The 18,608-nt window shown below is 40.4% G+C and overlaps 1 protein-coding gene across 1 annotated transcript in view; it reads right to left on the bottom strand.

Moving 5' to 3' along the window:
• tbc1d16 (TBC1 domain family, member 16) overlaps nt 1-18,608 on the bottom strand; it is a 50,030-nt gene that overhangs the window by 18,856 nt on the left and 12,566 nt on the right. The window contains exons 5-8 of the mRNA XM_041778497.1: nt 7,394-7,582; nt 6,880-7,027; nt 6,609-6,773; nt 3,388-3,536 (exon numbers count right to left, since the gene is read on the bottom strand). Of these exons, the coding sequence (XP_041634431.1) occupies nt 3,388-3,536; nt 6,609-6,773; nt 6,880-7,027; nt 7,394-7,582 (651 nt within the window). The remainder of the gene's footprint in view (nt 1-3,387; nt 3,537-6,608; nt 6,774-6,879; nt 7,028-7,393; nt 7,583-18,608) is intronic.

Genomic DNA, 18,608 nt, shown 5'->3' with positions numbered 1-18,608 from the left:
TCTGGGGAAGATACTCAAGAGTTTGGTGCATGTTTTCATCACTTTATATGTCTGTGGCTGCTGTGCTTAATTAAAACAGAACCACAGTAATGAAGGAACCTCACTGTTTTTGATCTGATAACTTTTACAGATTCATAGTTTGTTTTCTCAAAGAGCCGTCGAGATACTAGAGTCCTGAATCGTGATATAATGCTTGTTCTTGGTAAAATGAGGCGAGCTTCCTCTTCTTTTCCACAGAACTGAAAACGAAAGTTCTTTTGAATATTAGTCACCAAAGCATAGCATGAAAAACAAGTGCTTCCTCTTAAAGCCGGCCACAGAGAATCTTATTTCACAAGGATCGATATGCTGTCAAATTAAGACGTCTCACTAAAAAAAACTTTGAACGAACTAAAAACACATTCAGCAACTTTCAGATAAAGAAGTACAATAATCCTGTTACAGAGGAGATGTCTGGTGGGTTAACTTCCATCAAGTCGGATAAAGTTTGTACTTTAATTCTATTCAAACCATATGTATATAGTGCACTGATCCAAAAAAAATTTAATTTGTCATTAACCTCCTAAATCCCTGCGTATAAGGACATATGAGGACACTCTATTTTGGTTATTCCTACGACACAGTTATAGTTTCTGCTATTAGAATATTTAAGATATTTGTCTAGGTGTCCACTGAGGTGTGAGTAATTTGCATAAAATGTTGGGAAAATTTGATATGAAATTTCAGGGAAACTGTTTTGATGTTTTTGGATTTTTTTTCACAGAAATTTTGGAAACATGTTTGTATATCTTGGAGAGTTTCACTGGAAATTTGCTTTGAAAATTTTGGGCATTTTTTGTATGAATTTGGGGAATTTGATTGGAAATTTTGGAAGAGTGTCCATAGAAATTTTCAAGGGTTTTATGGAAAATTCAGTGAATTTATTTGGATTTTTTTGGTCATTCGTGGAAATTCGGAAAATGTATTTGTTTTTTTGGTGGGTTTTTTTTTTTTTTTGTACATTTTTGTAAATTTGATTGGGTTTTTTGGAAGTGAGTGTCCATATACATTTATAAAGATTTCATGGAAATTTCACTGAATTTGTTTGGTTTTTTGGGGAGTTTTCTGTCATTTCTTGGAATTTGGGGGAATGTATTTGTTGTCTTTTATTTAATTTGATAACAAATTTACAGGAGAAGTTGCTTGAAAATTTTCAGGAATTTACACATAATTTTTTTCAGTTTTTACTGGAATTTTAAGGTTCTACGTTTAAGTTTCACTCCAACATTCAGGGAAAATTAGAATAAATTTTGGGGTACATTTTGGTTGGATACTATAAAATATTCAAGAATTTCCTCAGAGATTTTGGATAATTTCTCTAAAATTTTGAGGAATTTGTGTGAATTTTGGAAAGAAAAATGCACCAGACATTCAAAAAGAAAATATCTAAACATACTATCTATATTTTGGGCTGTCTCTGAAGCCCCAAACATACAATAACAGATATTAACACCATCATTCAATTCTGAAAAAAATCAAAAAGAAAAAAAAAAAAAGACTCAGTGACTTGCTTTCTGACTGAAGACTCCAAACAACTGGCCAAAACATTTGCCCTTAAACCTACCTAGTGCTCTATTTTACACAGAGACAAGACCTCCAGAAGGTCTGTGGACATCATCTTTGGTCTAGACTACTTCCTGTTCAAAGACAAGGCTGAGCTTTTAATCAGATTGCTGTTATCCCCAATGAGTGGGAAAAACTAAAAATGCATTCCGAAAAGAAGCTCAAGTGTCAGGAGGTTAAGAGTTATGGTATTTACATCCAAGAGACATTACTTGAGTGATGGCTTTTCAGAGAAAAGTATTTAAAGCCATTCAATTTGGAAGAGTCACAGACAAAATGATGTAGAACCAAGGCTGTAATAGATCTGGAGGTTTTCATTAAGTTGTATTTTTTATTTCTTTATCACTTTTCGCTCTCAATTTCAGTTTCGTTTTTACTCCTACACCCTGTGAGTTTAGTTTTTATTTTGCAAACATGCTTAGTTTCAGTTCAGTTTTTATTAGTTTTATTTTTTTCCAGCAGCAAAAGACACTTGATAGAGGTGAGGGGCCAGCAAAAGAAGTTTAAAACCTATTCCAATAGGCTGCCTTTCACTTTTAATTTTATTCATTCAAATTTGAAAACTGGATTCAACTCAAGACCTAGAATAAGCATTGTAGGGAGGGGTTCTGATTCTTGGGGGGATTGTGGACAGGCCAGGGGCACATATTTTAGTCAGAAAAGCCTGAGAAAGTGTATTTTGCATGAGTTACCTTTTAGCTTGACAAAGGTGCAAAAAAATATGACAAAGGAAGGGGGTGAATACTTCTTTACAGCATTGTAATACTACTATTCAGTACATAACTAGATCAGTAAGGAGAGCTTTTTTCAAGGCAGAAATCCTGGTTGGATCTTCACTAATATATTTGACGTGGTTTATATTTCACATGGATTTCTGCTCCTGTCTCTTATATTGCTCCATTGTCCATGTCAGTAAGATCCTGGCTTATGTGCATGGGGAATAATCGAAAAAACAGAGTGTATAAATTCAAATTCCCCTCAGAAACTAATAAAGTACATCTATTCTTAATTTTTGTTCTCTGCTAAAATGGAAAAGCTTAAAAAACATGAAATAAATGCATTTTCCATCCCTTCTTCTTTCATTTATTCTGTTAATTGTTTGATTCTTGGAGGTGGTAATCTAAATTTTTGTCCACCAAAAGTCAGTTTACATCACATAAACGCATTGCTTTAAGTTGCAGCTGCTCAGCAAGGGAAAGGAGGGATGGTTAGGAGACGAGGGACGAAACCACAGACATGTCTCCTTTCCTCCTAATGATCAACTAGTGGCCCTAGAGGCAGCTCCAGTCAAACGGTCTTTAAAGGAATTCACATCAGTCAGAACAAGGAGCCTAATTACCCGACTTCATGAGACCGCCTGATGTACTCAAATGTTAATAGGCCATACAGATGAAACCTGTCCAATTATCATATTCATTACAGACTGACGTGTGAGAGTAGAGGTACACTCAACCTTTAGGTTACTAAGACAAATAAAGTCTCACATCAGGTGTGTGGATGTATCGATGAGAGAATATTATCTGATATGTGCCGGCATGTTTTTGTCTCCAGAGACGTTTCATTTCACACCCTGCTCCTCGCCTTAACACTTCCCTGATTGTGCCTATTGATTGCTCAGCTTGCTATAAGAAGCCACGGCAGACTCACATATGGTTTAATGTTTGACTGACAGAGTCGATAATGCAGCCGTGTGACAGTTTAACTGTCGTTTTAGGGTGTCATAGGAGCTGTCAGGCTTTTTTCCTAATGCATTGATTTCCTTAGGAATAGCCCCACGCTCCCCACCTCCTCTGCTGGATCTCGTGATAGTGCGTGCGCTTCTGCAGTCTCCAGGCCTCCCTCTCCTGAGACGACGAGTCGTAGCTGTAGTAGTGCAGCAGGAAAGGCCACACCTCGCCACGGATGGACGGGTCGATACCACCGAAGAAGATGGCCTGGCAGGGAGCGAGGTGAAGAAACACAGTGAGCATAAAGGGGCAAACAGAGGGCACACAGAGGCGTTAAAGACATGGATAGACAGGCAACTGAGAATCTATTGAGCTGCATAAAAGACATATTTAGCTATCTATTCACCTTTATTTTTATTCCGTATGTTCAGTGTTAATTTTAGCAGGTATTTTAGATTTATTCTCAGTGTTTTCACCAAAAAGAGAAAGCGCAAGAGAGCTTTTAACAGAGGACACAATATGTAGCATTTTTGCACTGAAACGTCTTAATGAGGGCTGTCAAAAGAAATTATAATCTTGATAAATTTCAGAGTTTATTAACTTAATGGCATCCTTTTTTGTTTCTACTATTTTTTAGAATTGCTGCTGGCATAGATATTTAACCTACCTAACAGCTTGAGACAGATTATACAACCTCAATTCCAAAAAAGCTGGGGCACTATGTAAAATGGAAATAAAAACATAATGCAATGATTTGCAAATCTAATAATATTATTATATTTCATTCACAATAGACCATAAACAACTTATCAGATGTTGAAACTGAGATATTTCATGAAAATATTAGCTCACTTTCAATTTGATGGGAGCACGACATCTCAAAAAAGTTAGGATGGCGGCATGATTCCCATTGTGTAGCATCCCTTCTTTCAACAACAGTCTGTAAACGTCTGGGCAGTGAGGAGACCAGCTGCTGAAGTTTTGGAGAGGAATGTTGTCCCATTCTTGTTTGATGTAGGCATTTAGCTGCTCAACAGTCCTGGGTCTTCTTTGCCAGATTTGTCATTTTATGATGCTCGAAATGTTTTCTATTGGACTGCAGGCAGGCCAGTTCAGCTCCCAGACTCTTTTCCAGATGTGTAAGCTGCCCCGGCCATAGGCACTAATGCAACCCCATGTCATCAGAGATGCAGGATTTTCAACTGTACACTGATAACAAGCTGGATAGCCCTCTCCTCTTTAGTGCACAGGACACGGCATCTGTGGTGTCCACGGTGGTCAGATGACACAAATTATGAGTAAACTGACCACAGAACAGTTTTCCATTTTGCCTCAGTCCATTTTAAATGGCTCAGAGAAGACACCAGATGGTGTTCACATATGGCTTTGAATGAACCTCTGCTCATCTTTACTTCTGAGAGACTCTGCCTCTATAAAGTGCTCCTTTCATACCCAGTCATGTCACTGACCTGTTGCAAATTAACCTACATACGTGCAAAATTCTCCTCCAGCTGTTTATCATCAGTACGACTTACTTTTCCAGCCTTTTGTTGCCCCATCCCTACTTTTCTGAGATGTGTTGCTGCCATCAAATTCAAAATGAGCATATTTTTTCCCAGAATGGTAAAATGTCTCCGGCCTTGTCCACACAGAGACAAAAATGATATATTTCTGTTTTTGTTTTAACAAAGTTTTCTGTGAAAACGAGATCGTTTCAGGAAATGTCCACATAAGCACAGAACCACTGTAAACGACTGGTACATATGCCAAGCCTGTAAGTGGTGATGTAACGCTGCCACAGAAATGCACCAAAAGAGAGATTACAGAAAACTGCCACAAACTTTCTCCTAGTTCTGGTTGTTCTCCACAGTGGATTTAAAAACATCTAGTGTATGCTGTTCTCAGTGGTGGTAAAGGAGCATCAGATTTTGCTGTAAAAGCCAAAATAAGCTCAGTAGCTTCTGCAACACGAACACTACCCTGTAATCCACCATTGTTGTTTTGGTTCAACAGCACATGCAGCATAAGTGGGCTATGCTATGTGTGATGTAATCGTTTCAAGAAAGATGCGGTTGGCTGTCCACACAGAAAAGGTAAGCATTCACAGATTTGTTTACCCTGGGACTTGGTTTCAAAAAGTAGCATGTACAGCCTCCCAAAACGCAGTTTCCGCGTGGATGAAATGCAGATACAACAAAAAAGTTTAGCGTATACTCCCGAATCCGTCTCCGTGTGGACAGGGCCTCAGTTTCAACATCTGATATGTTGTTTATGCTCTATTGTGAATAAAATGTGGGTTTGTGAGATTTGACAATCATTGCATTCTGTTTTTATTTACATTTACACAGCACCCCAACTTTTAGGGTATTGGGGTTGTACACACAGTGGAGTAATTACAGCCCAGGACTAACATTTTAGCCTTGTCTTGCCTCCATAAGGAAAACTAAACTAACTTTTCTTCAGATTCTTCTTATTTTGACTCTCAAAATTCTCTGCTACCCATAACTTCATCTTCGGTTTTTGTTTTGATTAAAAGCTGCCTAGTTGATGAATTTACATACTGTGCATTTAATATTTACATAGTTAAATATTGACGAAAGTAATAATTTAATATTGCCACGCAGGCTGGCAACATGAAGTACTTCTTTATATTCTCTCAAAACAGTTTTAATATGGTTTGTTTTTAGCAGGTTCTTGAGACTTGAGATGTAAAGCAATAAGGAAGAAAAAGAACAAGCTGCAATAAAATGTCAAGCTACCCTACAGGTATGTTTCTGTAAAATATTATTTTTTAAGATTTATTTTTGGACTTTTATGACTTTTCAGGCAGTGATACAGCCCGAAACTAGGGAGAGATAGCAGGAATGATATGGGGAAAGGAGCCTTAGGCTGGATTTGAATGCTTTAAGAACTGCAGCCTGTGTGCATGCAGAAATAACTTGACAGCTTCTCTGGTGATGTTTCAGTTTATTCACGTTGCAAAATGCTGCAAAACTGAAACTCCTTCAAAAGACAACACTGAGTAAAGTGCATGTCCAGCAAAAAACACAGAGCTCCTCTGTTCATGCATTCATGTGCTTAGTGAGGAAACGTTTTGGCCACAGTGTAACTGCCACTGAGTCATTTCAGGATGATCTGAAAGCTCCAGATGAGTCAAACCCAGATACTGAGGATGACTCAGAGGGGGACATTGGCCGAGACCAGCTCTAAGAAAGTAGACGGGCTTGAGGTGCTGATTCAAAGTGAGAGTTAAACACAGTGGCATGACATTCAGAATGAGTCTGAGTGTTTAGTTTGTGTTTAGGGGAATGAAGCAAAGCTTAGCTGTGAGGACTGTACCTTTCGTAGCTTGTACTCCTCCTCCACCTGCCCGTTTTGGTTGAGGTGACGCAGCCAGGTCGTGACATCTAGCCGCCGATAGAGCTTCTCCTCTGGGTGGGTCTCAGCTGACGGCAGGGTGGGCCTCTGGATGGAAAACTGCATGCAGGACTTCTCCACTGACACCTGATGACAAAGAGAAAATTAGAAAAAATTAGAAAAGAAAGTAGAAAAATGTTCTGTTTTTCTTCATTAAACTAGATGACAAACAGGAGTGCATCAGTGTCCTTACCTGATCTTTGAGCTGAGTTTCCCTGCAGCACTTCCACTGCTGAAACACCTCGGACAGCTTGTCCAGGCCGGCATGATGGAAGTGGAGGATCTTATACTGGCTCTCTCTGCTGGCTATCACCAGCTGGCCACTGGTGCACGCCTCGTCGCTGCAAAAGCACAAAAACAAGAAATTAGAAAACAGACATATCTGGAGAAATCAATGCAATTGCAAGCTCTATTCACACACAAACACAAATAAACATAATTTTTACTCTGATTTTTCACTGCAGGGTTCCTTGTACATTTTTTATGTGAGTTTGGGTTGAGCCAGTGCAAGCAAGAAAAAAACAGAACTCCAACCCTCTTCTGATAAATAATGTTTAACCAAGAATCTATGACCAATTTAACATCTCTTTCTTGTTCCTCATCTTGTGTGTGGTTTTTTTTTTTACAAATGATCAGAGATAAAACCATCACAGTCCTGGATAATAAAACACTGAACATTAGTGACGCATTAAAGACTCCCGCCTGACCTGAAGAAGAGTCTCAGCGACCTCATGTGACCCAGGTCCACCCGGAAAACACCGCACAACTGCTCCAGAGCCAGCACCTTCTGCTGCTCCTCCCACCGAACGCTCTGGCCACTGCACTCTGAGGGGGCGTGGCTGTCCAGGCTGGAGGCAGAGCTTACAGAGTGGGTCATGGAGTCGTCGCACAGCTCCCTGAGATAAAGAGACAAAAGAGGAATTATAAACGAGCAGAGGCTGGGAAATACACTGAGTTTTTGTATCTAATTTTTTCCTATAAGATATGGAGCATCAACTGGAGGCACCACAGCTTTCCAAAAGAACAATCAAATTTATATGATGTCCTGAGGAAATAAATACATTGTTGTGTTTAGGGTATCCTTTTTCTTTTTTTCAAGATGGGCTTAATATTAGATTAGTTTTGCAAAAATCCACCTGTAAACCATTTGTAGCAAATAAGAGGCATAAAAAACACACATTCTTGATTAAAGCTGCCATTGTCTGCACCATTTTACCAGTTCGGGTGTTTTGAGAGTGCCCTTTTCACTGCCTGAGAATTAAAACAAAGACCTGTTCCCTTCATGGATTTTCCACCAATCACTTTTTCAGGTTTTTCTAGCGAAAAAATGTGCCCCTGGCCTGTCCACAATTCCCCCAAGAATAAAAAAATTCCATTCACTCCCCCCTCTCTTTCTCAGCCTTTCAGAAAATGTGTGCTGAAACAGGCCGTTATCGATTTTCCTCTCACGATGTCATGTGGGGAGTTAGCACCGCCCCCAGGATCAGTTGGCCCTCCCTGCTTGAAAGAAAGTTCCTCCCTCCCCTCAGATCAGGACAGCCACATCCATTAAGCCACATCCATTTCCTGAGAGGAGCGGAGTCAGAAGGCGGAGTCAGACAGCTCATTAACATTTAAAGCCACAGACACAGAAACAGCTTGTTCCCAGCAGGGCTGAAACAGAGGGGTTTTTAGACATGCAAAAATCAAATACTGGAGTGTTTTTCAGCAACAAACTTCACAGGTATGTTTTAGGGACCTCTAAGACCAATATAAACTTGTCTTAAAAGGGTAAAATATGTCCCCTTTAAGCTGGAAGCATGTGCATAGAGATGATGCAATGATGCCCATATAAGGGCAGGAGTTTGCAGGGCAGTGTGCAAACACAGAAGGTCTGTTGGAGTGAGGGGAGAGGAAGTAAGAAGCCAGCAATGTCTCAATTAAAATTAACCATTTCAACAATACGAATACTTCTAATCACGCTGATTGATTATACTTTAACATAATGTTTAATTACACACAACACCAGTAGCGGAGATATTAAAATAATGCTATTAATTGGTTGAATTCACTGTTAAAATCAACTAAAGTTGATTTGGTCTCATTCATCATTAGCTAACTCAAAGTTTGTCTTTAACTTGTTCTTCAGAAAGTTTCAAGGAGTGAATTAAGTTTGATTCATGACATGTTCTTGAACTGCTGAATTGTTCTCTCCTGTGTTTTCAAGGGTTTATAAATGCCAGGCTCTTAAGTAGGAAGCATGTGTACATTTCTTCTAATTAGCATAAACAAACGCTGATTTTATGCCCATATAAGGGCATGAGACTGCAGTCCAGTGTGCAAACACAGAAGGCACACAGGAGTCAGAAATGTCTAAATTAAAATAAACCATACAACAACTGCAATATTTAGAAATATATGAATATGGTGCTTGTCTTTTTATGTTTGTTTGTTTTGTTTTTTTAATTCATAGTGTGATTTTATTAAAACACACATTTTCCTAATGCTTTAAAATGCTCTAATAATGTAAACACATTTAGAAGCCTGTGCGTAAAGACAGGTTTTTATTGTTCAAACAAGTTTCTCAAAATAAAACTCCTTAACATGCAAATTTATGTCCAGAACTTAACATTTTGCACTTAAGATAAAGATAAAACCCAGAACATGTAAATTAGTAATTGACCACATTAAGTCATATATTTGTGCATATTATTTATAAATATAAAAGTGTAAAAATGAAGTTAAATTGGATCAAATTTTATTTTATTGCGTCATTCTTAATGCAGCATATGTGATCATTACTAAATGTGCAAATTAAACTTTTTCTCTCACATCAGCGCACAAATGTTTATAAGAGTGGAGAATCCTTAGATTTTGTTCTTGGCTAAGAATAAATTAGAGATAAGAAAACTTTGATTAATGTTGGCATCTTCTCTAAAAGTGTATACATAGGTTCCGAGAACCAATCTCTCCTTCAGGACAATAGGGCCCTGTGCGCCTACGAAGAAAGATTTCCAGAGAAATTTGTCAGAGCTTGATTTTACTCTAGTGCCCTGAGTCATAATACCCAAGAAAAAAGTGCAAAACTCCTGCTAGGAAATTTCCTGGTTTCTTGGACCTCACATGAGTCCACATCTATGATTTTTCTCCTTCATGTGGAAAATAATGACAAGTTTCACATGGCCAGCGGCGTTTTGTCCAGTGACAACTGTGCAGAGATATACAGGATTATCCTGAGCTCAGCTCCGCTCCGTTGTTTTGTGTTTCAATACGGTTCCACCGAAAAGGCTGAGAATGGGAGGAATGCATGGAAGCACACACACACACACACACAAGAAAATCTGCACACACACAAATCACACTGTCTGCAGTCCAATTTCCCCTGTCATTCCCCCATGGCCAGCATGTTGTTCCCGGCACTGAAACTTGAGCTGAGGGTTCCTCTGCTGCAGGACGAGACTCTCTGCACATACACGTTCAGACACACACGTAAATACACACATTAACACACACATGTGATGATACAGGAAGCCAACACATACAACACAAACATCAGCAAAACCACCCACCAACATTTTAAAAGATATAAGACTCACTGGGTGCATGTTCAGTCTTCCTCTCTTTACACAGACACACAACTACACAGACACACAACTACACAGACACACAACCACACAGATACACAACCACACAGACAGAGTGAGCGGACCATGGCTAATGACCATAATGCACTGTCAAACACGTCTGGAGACATGTTAATGCTGAGACACAGACCAACACTGAACTGTGTTAAACCTGCTGACATTTGAGTAGACGTCTAAATGAAGTCCACTGCTCACCATTAAATTTGCTTATTGTGTTTTAAATTTCAACCACAAACCCAACGCAACCATTAAAATCAAACATCTTCAAATATGAACACTGATTTTTCTCACACCTTAAATATAAAAAAAAGAAACATTTCCCTCTTGTTTGGACAAACTATTGCACCTAGCTGTCAAACAAATAAACAGCTGGATCATATTTAATCTCAATTGATCATTTTTAAAATTTATAATGATAGAAAAATAAAGTGCTTTGGTCAAGTTTTTGCAACACCAATCATCTATGAGTAACATCGATCACTAAAATTAAGTTTTGTTCTTGATATATCACCTGTTTTAACAGTCCATCAGTCTATTTAGCTCTGTAGTACACTTAGACCTCCTACAGGTGGCAGCGCAACCTGGTAAAGGAGCACAAAAGTCATCCTTATTCAGTAAACAACATTATTTTACCGACTTTGTCCAACAAATTCATTCATTACATGTTTTTTAAGGGGTTACTTAACTCAGTAGGCTAAACAAAAAAAAATATTATTATTATTTTTATTATAATTACTTTAGTTTGCAAAGAAAAAAAAACTAAAGTCACCCAATAAAAACTGCACTATTCAAATTTCTCATCAAAACCTAAATATATTTTTTATTCTAGCTTAACACATCATGGTGTTTTATTTACCTTAACCTAATAGCCTTTTTACAGAGCCCATCTTAACCCTTGTAACCTGGCAAAACCAACAAATCAGCCAGATTCCACGTCTTCCATCAGGTGGATCCACTGGGCTGAAACAATTGCTACTAGTCTGAAAATTAATGGACCAATCAGCATCATCCAATGTCATTTTCACACCTGATAGTCTGGCGGACTCAAATTGCAACGCTTTCCTAAGATTTGGCTCGCATTCGCACTGTCGTCTCAAACAAAGAGCAGCAAAGAGGAAAAGGAGAACTAGCTGAGTTTCCATTGCTCTTAGAAATGGGCAAAATCCAAACAGTGCAATAAAAAACTGGTAATGGAAAAAACTGAATTTTAAAAAACCTCTCAAATATCGCTAAAAATTTTTGGGCTCTCATGAAGAGGTTTTTCAGACGTTTTGATATAGAAATACATTGCAAAAGTACAATGGAAACACTTTTTCTGCATTTAAACGTCACAGGATGGTGTCACATGACAAGTTCACTCTGAGACAACATGGCTCAGTACGTGTGGACAGAAGAGGAGACTTTTTTAACATCATAGTTATACGTGGCTTTTGCCATACATAGGGACTTTGCCTCTGAACTATCGTCTGTTGCCTTCATCTTTTGTTCAAAACGTCAAGGCAACCACTGTAATCATAACCGTACCAACATGCAACAGGTTTTGAACTTCTAGCTTGCTTGTGAGTCTTGCGAGATGAGATTTTATGAGAATTATGAGGCTCATGCCCAAAACTCCCTTCAATGGAAACACATTCAAAGTGCAATCGAAATGTAAGAAATATCACTGTTATTTGGCGAAAAACTGTAATGGAAAAGCAGCTATAGAAGAGGACGAAGCCAGAAATCCATCAGCAATGAAACAACAGGGAAATTTATGCTGTCTTTGGATTTCTGCTTTTGTTTTAGGGCCTTGTGAGCAGACAGCAAAGCAGCGAATTGTCCAGCATGTTGTTCTTAACATGAGATGAATAAAACAGTACCAAACATGTGAGTGAGAGACTACCAGGTGCTGCTATGGCTACACGGATGCCCAGTGAGGTACCAACATATATGAGTGTATTAAATCACAAATAAATCTGTAAATTATTATGATTTGTGCCACCTCATGCCTTCCGTAACAGGTTGGTCCACTTTGCTGTCACACCTCAAACAAACTACACCAGGGATCGTTTGAAAGCGAACCAGTACCCCCGAACCAGATGTTGGCTTGTTTGGTCTGTACCAGAGTTTGTATGAGCTTTCACACCACTCTAAACAAACCAGACTATCCACGAAAAACGGACCAGAGTTTGTTTAAAGCAAAACAGCTCTAGTGTGAATGCGACCTGAGGAGAAAGATGTGGTAGATACCGGCAGGGTTTAGATGTACTGCAAGCCTGCAAACATGGCAGCCGGTGAAGAGATGAGCAAGTATGCACCTATGGCAATTTTATCATAACTGGACATTTGTTTTGTTAAAGAAGAGCAAAAAAAACACACTTATGGCTGTGAAAGGAGAGACAGTGATGTCTCCTGGTCCCTAAAAAGTTTTCTTTTACATCTCAACGTGCAGACAAAAACAGTGCAGACATTTCATCTGATTCTTGAGGTAGGCTCTATACTTTATTTTCAGAACTGTTTATTCAATTGCCTTTAATTATGTACAGTTATGTTCATGTACAGTTTGACAAATTTTGGTGTTTGCCCGAACCCATTCAGCTCATCTTACTCACTGCAACATGTAAAGAGGTAGCAGAAGCAGTATGGATGCACATATGAGACAAGTTTGTATATAAAGAAAAACAACACTTTCAGGTCCCATGCCTTAAAGGTGCAGTGTGTAAAACTGAATATCAACATCTAGAGGCGGGTTCTAGATTGCATTTCTCTGCTGGAAACTGTGGCAACCAGTTGAATTTAATGTGTATCTGTAATGTGAATTCCTCTATGTTACCATGGAAACATGTAAAAATCCAAGATGGCGGCACCCATGGAGGGGAACTTCCCTATGTATGAATTAAAGGTTTAATTCTGAGTTGTTGTTTTTTTAAAATAGCTATTTTTGAATTTAGATGACTAAACATTTATTTAGATAGACTGTCTTAGAAATGTTTTGCTTTATTTTACCAAGTTTGTTCAGCTAAATGCTACTAGGCTAAATATTACACACTGCACCTTTAAAGTGGTGATGTCCACACCCCTAGTCTAGGTTTCCATTCTTCAATGACACCTATTTTTCACCCAGAAAAAACTATTCTCTTTCCAGAAGGATCTCCCAGGAAGACAAGCGGCATGTTGGTACTGGTCACGGTGGAGGCCAGCCAACTGTAATCTATCACACCCTGAATCAATCATGTCTAGCTAATCATTTCCCCGTTAGCAGATGGGAAAATAACAAGGCTGATCAATCCAAGCTGCACCGTTTCCTCTGCTATCTGGTGATTTACTGCTCGCTGTCTCATGTATCATGCCACAAAGCAGACTGCGGAATAAAAGCAGGCAGAGAGAGAAGCACAGAGAGCTCTGGTTAAGTCATCTGAAATCTGTAGGAGCTTTTTTAAAAGGACTACTGTACTCATAACTCCAGTGACTGTCAAGCTTAGAGTGTTAACAAGCAGTTTTTATAGCAGACATTTCCTTCTTTCTTTTGCTCACTGCATGTGCATGCAAAACCATTTTTGCATATTTCTACACACCATGCAAAAACTCTGGAAAAAATGTCGAGAAAGCACATTGAGCCGTGGACTGACTGCTGTGCTGCATCCAAGCAGAAACTCAATGACTGATTTACAATGAGTGTCAGCAGCCTGGTTCTGTTCATACTGAAGCGACAAACTGTGCAGAGATATATTATGTAAACAAGTTATTTTGATCAAGTCAGGCTGCTTGAATGTCCCACAAGGCCAGGCTGGCATCAAACTGCCCTGAGGCCCTTCATAACACCTCTCCTTACATACAGGGAGGGCTTTACCCCAGAGGGATAGGTGCTGCTAGGTCACCCTGAGAACCAGGACCAAGCACTACAGGCCTCCAGGGACTCCCCGGCCCTTTAGATAATCCCTGCAGGGAGCTGAGAGATGAAGGAGAAAGGGCGGGCTGTGTGGGCTCTGCAGGCACACACTGGAAAATGGTCAGTGCAAAGAGAGAGCAGAAAAACATCTGATGGTTTACTTATCAGAAAACACTGCATAAAAAAGCCTATCCCAATTTAAGAGCTTGGTCTCTTTTACAAGCTTGGTGTAGCTGACCCGGATAAAGCAGGATGTTTTATTGCAATGCTCATGCTGTCTTATACCTATGTAGGTAGTATTTCCTAAAGAGAAAACCAACTCTGCTTCAGTCTGAAAGCTAAAGCAAGCTGGGAATCTCTGCTGTTTAGACTTTAGCTGTTTACACTCATTACAATAAACTACACAGAAATCTTAAATCCTGCCAATGATCGCTTTGTATGCTTTTGAAGGTCACAAAGTAGCACCTGTCTTACCTTTTTGTCAGTGCCATAACTGGTTAAAAATGTGAAATAGGTGGGGTTTCAAACAGCCCATTTCCTGCCATGGTAAAAGAAGAACCATGCCCTCTGAACTAAAATTATATCCATGCAAGACAACGCACCATCCCATACTGCAAAAAAAGGCCACTGAGGCCTTGGCTGCTGTGGGCATAGAGGGATCATGGTGTTGCCACCATCATCCCTGGACCTCAAACCTACTGAGAACTTGTGGAGCATCCTTAAAAGGAAGCTCTATGAAGGTGGGTGGCAGTTCACTTTAAAACAGCAGCTCTGGGAGGTAATTCTGGTCCCCTCAAAGAAAATACTAGCAGAACCTGTACATGGACTTACAAGTTCAATGGATGAGAGACTTGTTAAAGTGATATCAAAGAAGGACTCCCATGTTGATATAGAACTTTATCTGTAAAGATGTTTTTGATTGAAATAGCTTTAAATTAAGAAAATTACCTCCTAATGTCTGTTTTGATACTGCATATTCTTTTTTTTTTTTTTTTGCAAAAAATGTCATTGTCATCATTGGTAATACTGACAGAAAAGTCCAGATTTTATTCAGCCCTGCCCATGCCCCCTCAGGGCTACTTGTTTTGTGGATTTGGATGCATTATGACCATGTCCCACGGGAGCTAATGTGGGGGTACTGCAGGAGTAATGAGCCCCTGGGGAACTGCAGCAAGTCCTCAGGTCCCTGTACGACCAAAATGAGAGTTGTGTTCACATCCTAGGCACAAAGTTGGACATGTTCCTGGTGTGTGTTGGCCTCCACCAGGGCTGCCCCTTGTCTCTGATTCTTTTGGTGATTTTCATGGACTACCAGGCCGAGGAGGGTTTTCAGATGGTCAACCTCAGAGTTTTACCTCTGCCTTTTGCAGATGATGTGGTTCTGTTGGCCTCTTCAGCCAGGGACCTCCAGCAGGCACTGGGACTGTTTGTGGCTGAGTGATGAGGGCAGGAACGCTAAGCATGAAGCTGTGGTTCTCTGCCAGAAAACGATGGATTGCTCCCTCCAGGTGGGGAGAGTGTCTTTGCCCCAAGGGAAGGAGTTAAAGTATTTTGGGGTTTCCTTCACAAGTGAGGTTAGAATGGATCGACAGGCGGATTGGTGCAGCATCTGCAGTATTGCAGACACTGTACCATACCGTGGTGGTAAAGAGGGAGCTGAGCCGGAAGGCAAAACTCAATTTACCAGTCAATCTTTGTCCAAACCCTCAACTATGGTCATGAACTCTGGATAATGACCAAAAAAATAAGATCGTGGGTTGATGCGGTCAAAATGAGATTTCTCAGGAGGGTGGCTAGTCCCAGCCTTTTTCGGACCTCAGACATCCGTGAGGGATCTTGAGGTTGAGCTGCTGCTCCTTTGCCTCGGAAGGAGCCAGGTGAGGTTGTTCAGACATCTGATCAGAATGCCCCCCGGTCGCCTCCCTGTGCAGGTCTTATGGGCACATCTAACAGGATGGAGACCCCAGGGTAGACCCAGAACTCAGGAGGGATTTATATCTCGTCTGGCCTGGGAATGCCTCAGAACCCCCAGGAAGACGAAGTCTGGGTGGACTTGTTTAGCTGGCTACCACTGTGACCCGGCCACGGATAAGTGGAATAAAATGGATGGATGGAAAATCTAGATTACAATATATTTGTAACTGAGGAATGAAATATCATTTTGACTGCCAATTATATAGACTATTTACACTGTAAAGGATTCCCTCATTTACAACAATGCTGAGTTACAGAAATACACCAAGTGCAAACACTTGCACACATAAGTGGAGTGATTTGAGTCATCTTGACTTATCCAGCAGAAATGATAGTGTTCATCTCTGTAGTTTTCAGGCCTCAAAGCTGCTTATCTAAGTCATAATCATACAGTTGAATTTTGTGAATAAAGCCCCATAAAGTTGAGCACGTAGCCAGTTGACAGCGGTTTCATAATCTACAGTTAAACTTGAAAGAAACTTGTTAAGAAGCTTGACAGAGTTTGCTGTGGATTCCTCTCCCACCGCTCTCCTCCTCCTCTCCCCTCTTTTCATCCGCTCTCGCTCTCCCATACGCGGTTCTTTCTCTTTGAATGATTCCAAGTGACATGTTTCCAGTTCCTGGCCCCTTAACAGTGTCAATTAAAGCAAGCGAGAGAGAAAGAGAGATTGAGTGGGTTCCAGGGTTTTGGCTGCTGCTCCGCTCTCTTCAGTCCTCTAATCCGGAGAGCTGACATTCAGCCCAGCACAACAACCCCGGGAGCACTGGGAATCAAAGGGCTTCACACAGACTTTAGTTAGAGGAGGGGAGGGGGGAAGATATTTGAGAGGTGGGCAACACCGAAAGAAACAATATTGAGGAAAAACAGTGAATGAGGGAGAGGAGAGGATGCAAAGAAGGGACTGATAGTAGAGGACAGATTTAAGTGCCAGATTTCTGAGACTCTAACAGAGAGAGAAGCACAGAAGAACGGAGGAAGACGAGCAGAGTAAAGGTTAGAAGCTGTGAGGGAGAGAGCGCTGCCAAGTCACACACTGACTGCACTTACAGCAAGCTGGGGTCTGAGAGTGTTTAAAAAGGCCCAAACCCACACTGACACAGACCCGCACATTCTGGGCAACATGTCAGGCCAAATAGCTGCGTGAGGAAACGACCACGGAGGGAATCTTAAAGTCGCAGCAGCCATGAGGTCCGAGAAAGCATCGCAGTCGCTGTCCAGATGGCTTGCTTGATTGGAGGAGAAGGCTCTGGAAGCTGTGGGGTTTTGGGTTTGGGGGATTTGGGGACTTATTCAGGGCCATCTGTGGCTTTATAAAACATTTAGATCGAGAGCTGCTTTTTAATCAGCAGACTCATTTTCACTCGCTATGGTTTCACGCCTCCTGCAGAAGTCATCTACCTGCTTTCACCCCCAGGAGGCTCTCAGTGTCAGTAAAGAGAGCCACCATGAGGCCTCAGAGCAGCCTTCATGCAATCAATTCTCTTCTGTTTGGCTCCCCCTTGTGGCAGCTTAGAGTAACTGGAGAAATGTGCACATAAACATCCTAGATTTGAGCCTTGTCTTGGGTTTCATCTTCTTGCTTTATTCAGTTTTCACCCAGAAGAATCCAAGTTATTTATATCCAAGAATTTAAGATCATGACAGAGTCTGGGCTGCTGATCTCTACTTTTCCATGATCTCCAACATTCAGATGCCTGATTTTCGTTTGTTGTATTGAAGTTTGGGATGCACAAATGCACCAGTTTAACATCAACATCAGCCAGTTAGTCCTTTGTCACATGCTCACATATCACATTGTGTGAGAGAAGGAAAGAAAAGAAAGGGGCTGTTTGCAATCATATCAACCAGAATGTCCATTGGGGGTCAGGAAGTGAGGGACAGCTACTAGGAATGAATGGGAACGGAGGAAAGTTAGGACTTCAAAGCTCTATTATGGACCTGTACGCTGCAATTATCATCAGGAAATTTCGACATACTTTGAATACAATCCCTACACTTTTCAAAAAAGTGATTTTTTTACCACAGTTTAACCAAGTTACCTGGCATGGAGGCGATCAATATCATACTCAGTCCTGCAGACCTCCTAGCATCTAGCACCATCTATCCAGATGAAGAGAAACAAGACTCTAGAGGAGACTTGTACAAAGCCAAGACTGAGGCTAGGTGAGTCCCTTCAACATTTAAAAAAAAAAATCCTCATCTTGTCACAAACATGCTTTTCATTGAAATTGTGATGTCTTATCAACTAAATAAACCCTGTGGGCTAAGCAACCGAGTAAAGAAACACAGGAGTTTCTGACTTCACTCCTGTCTATACACAATTTCACCCAGGCAACCAGATCTCAAAAGTACATTACTTTAAATATGCCACGGTTCAGGACTGAATGAGGCAGGACTACTCTTATGTGGAACAATTTCCAGCTGACAGCTAAGCTGGTCTCTTTTCTTTCTTATGG

Source organism: Cheilinus undulatus, linkage group 21 (genome assembly GCF_018320785.1).
Source record: "Cheilinus undulatus linkage group 21, ASM1832078v1, whole genome shotgun sequence".
Lineage (NCBI taxonomy): Eukaryota > Metazoa > Chordata > Actinopteri > Labriformes > Labridae > Cheilinus > Cheilinus undulatus.
This window is presented reverse-complemented; position numbering and strand designations above follow the sequence as displayed.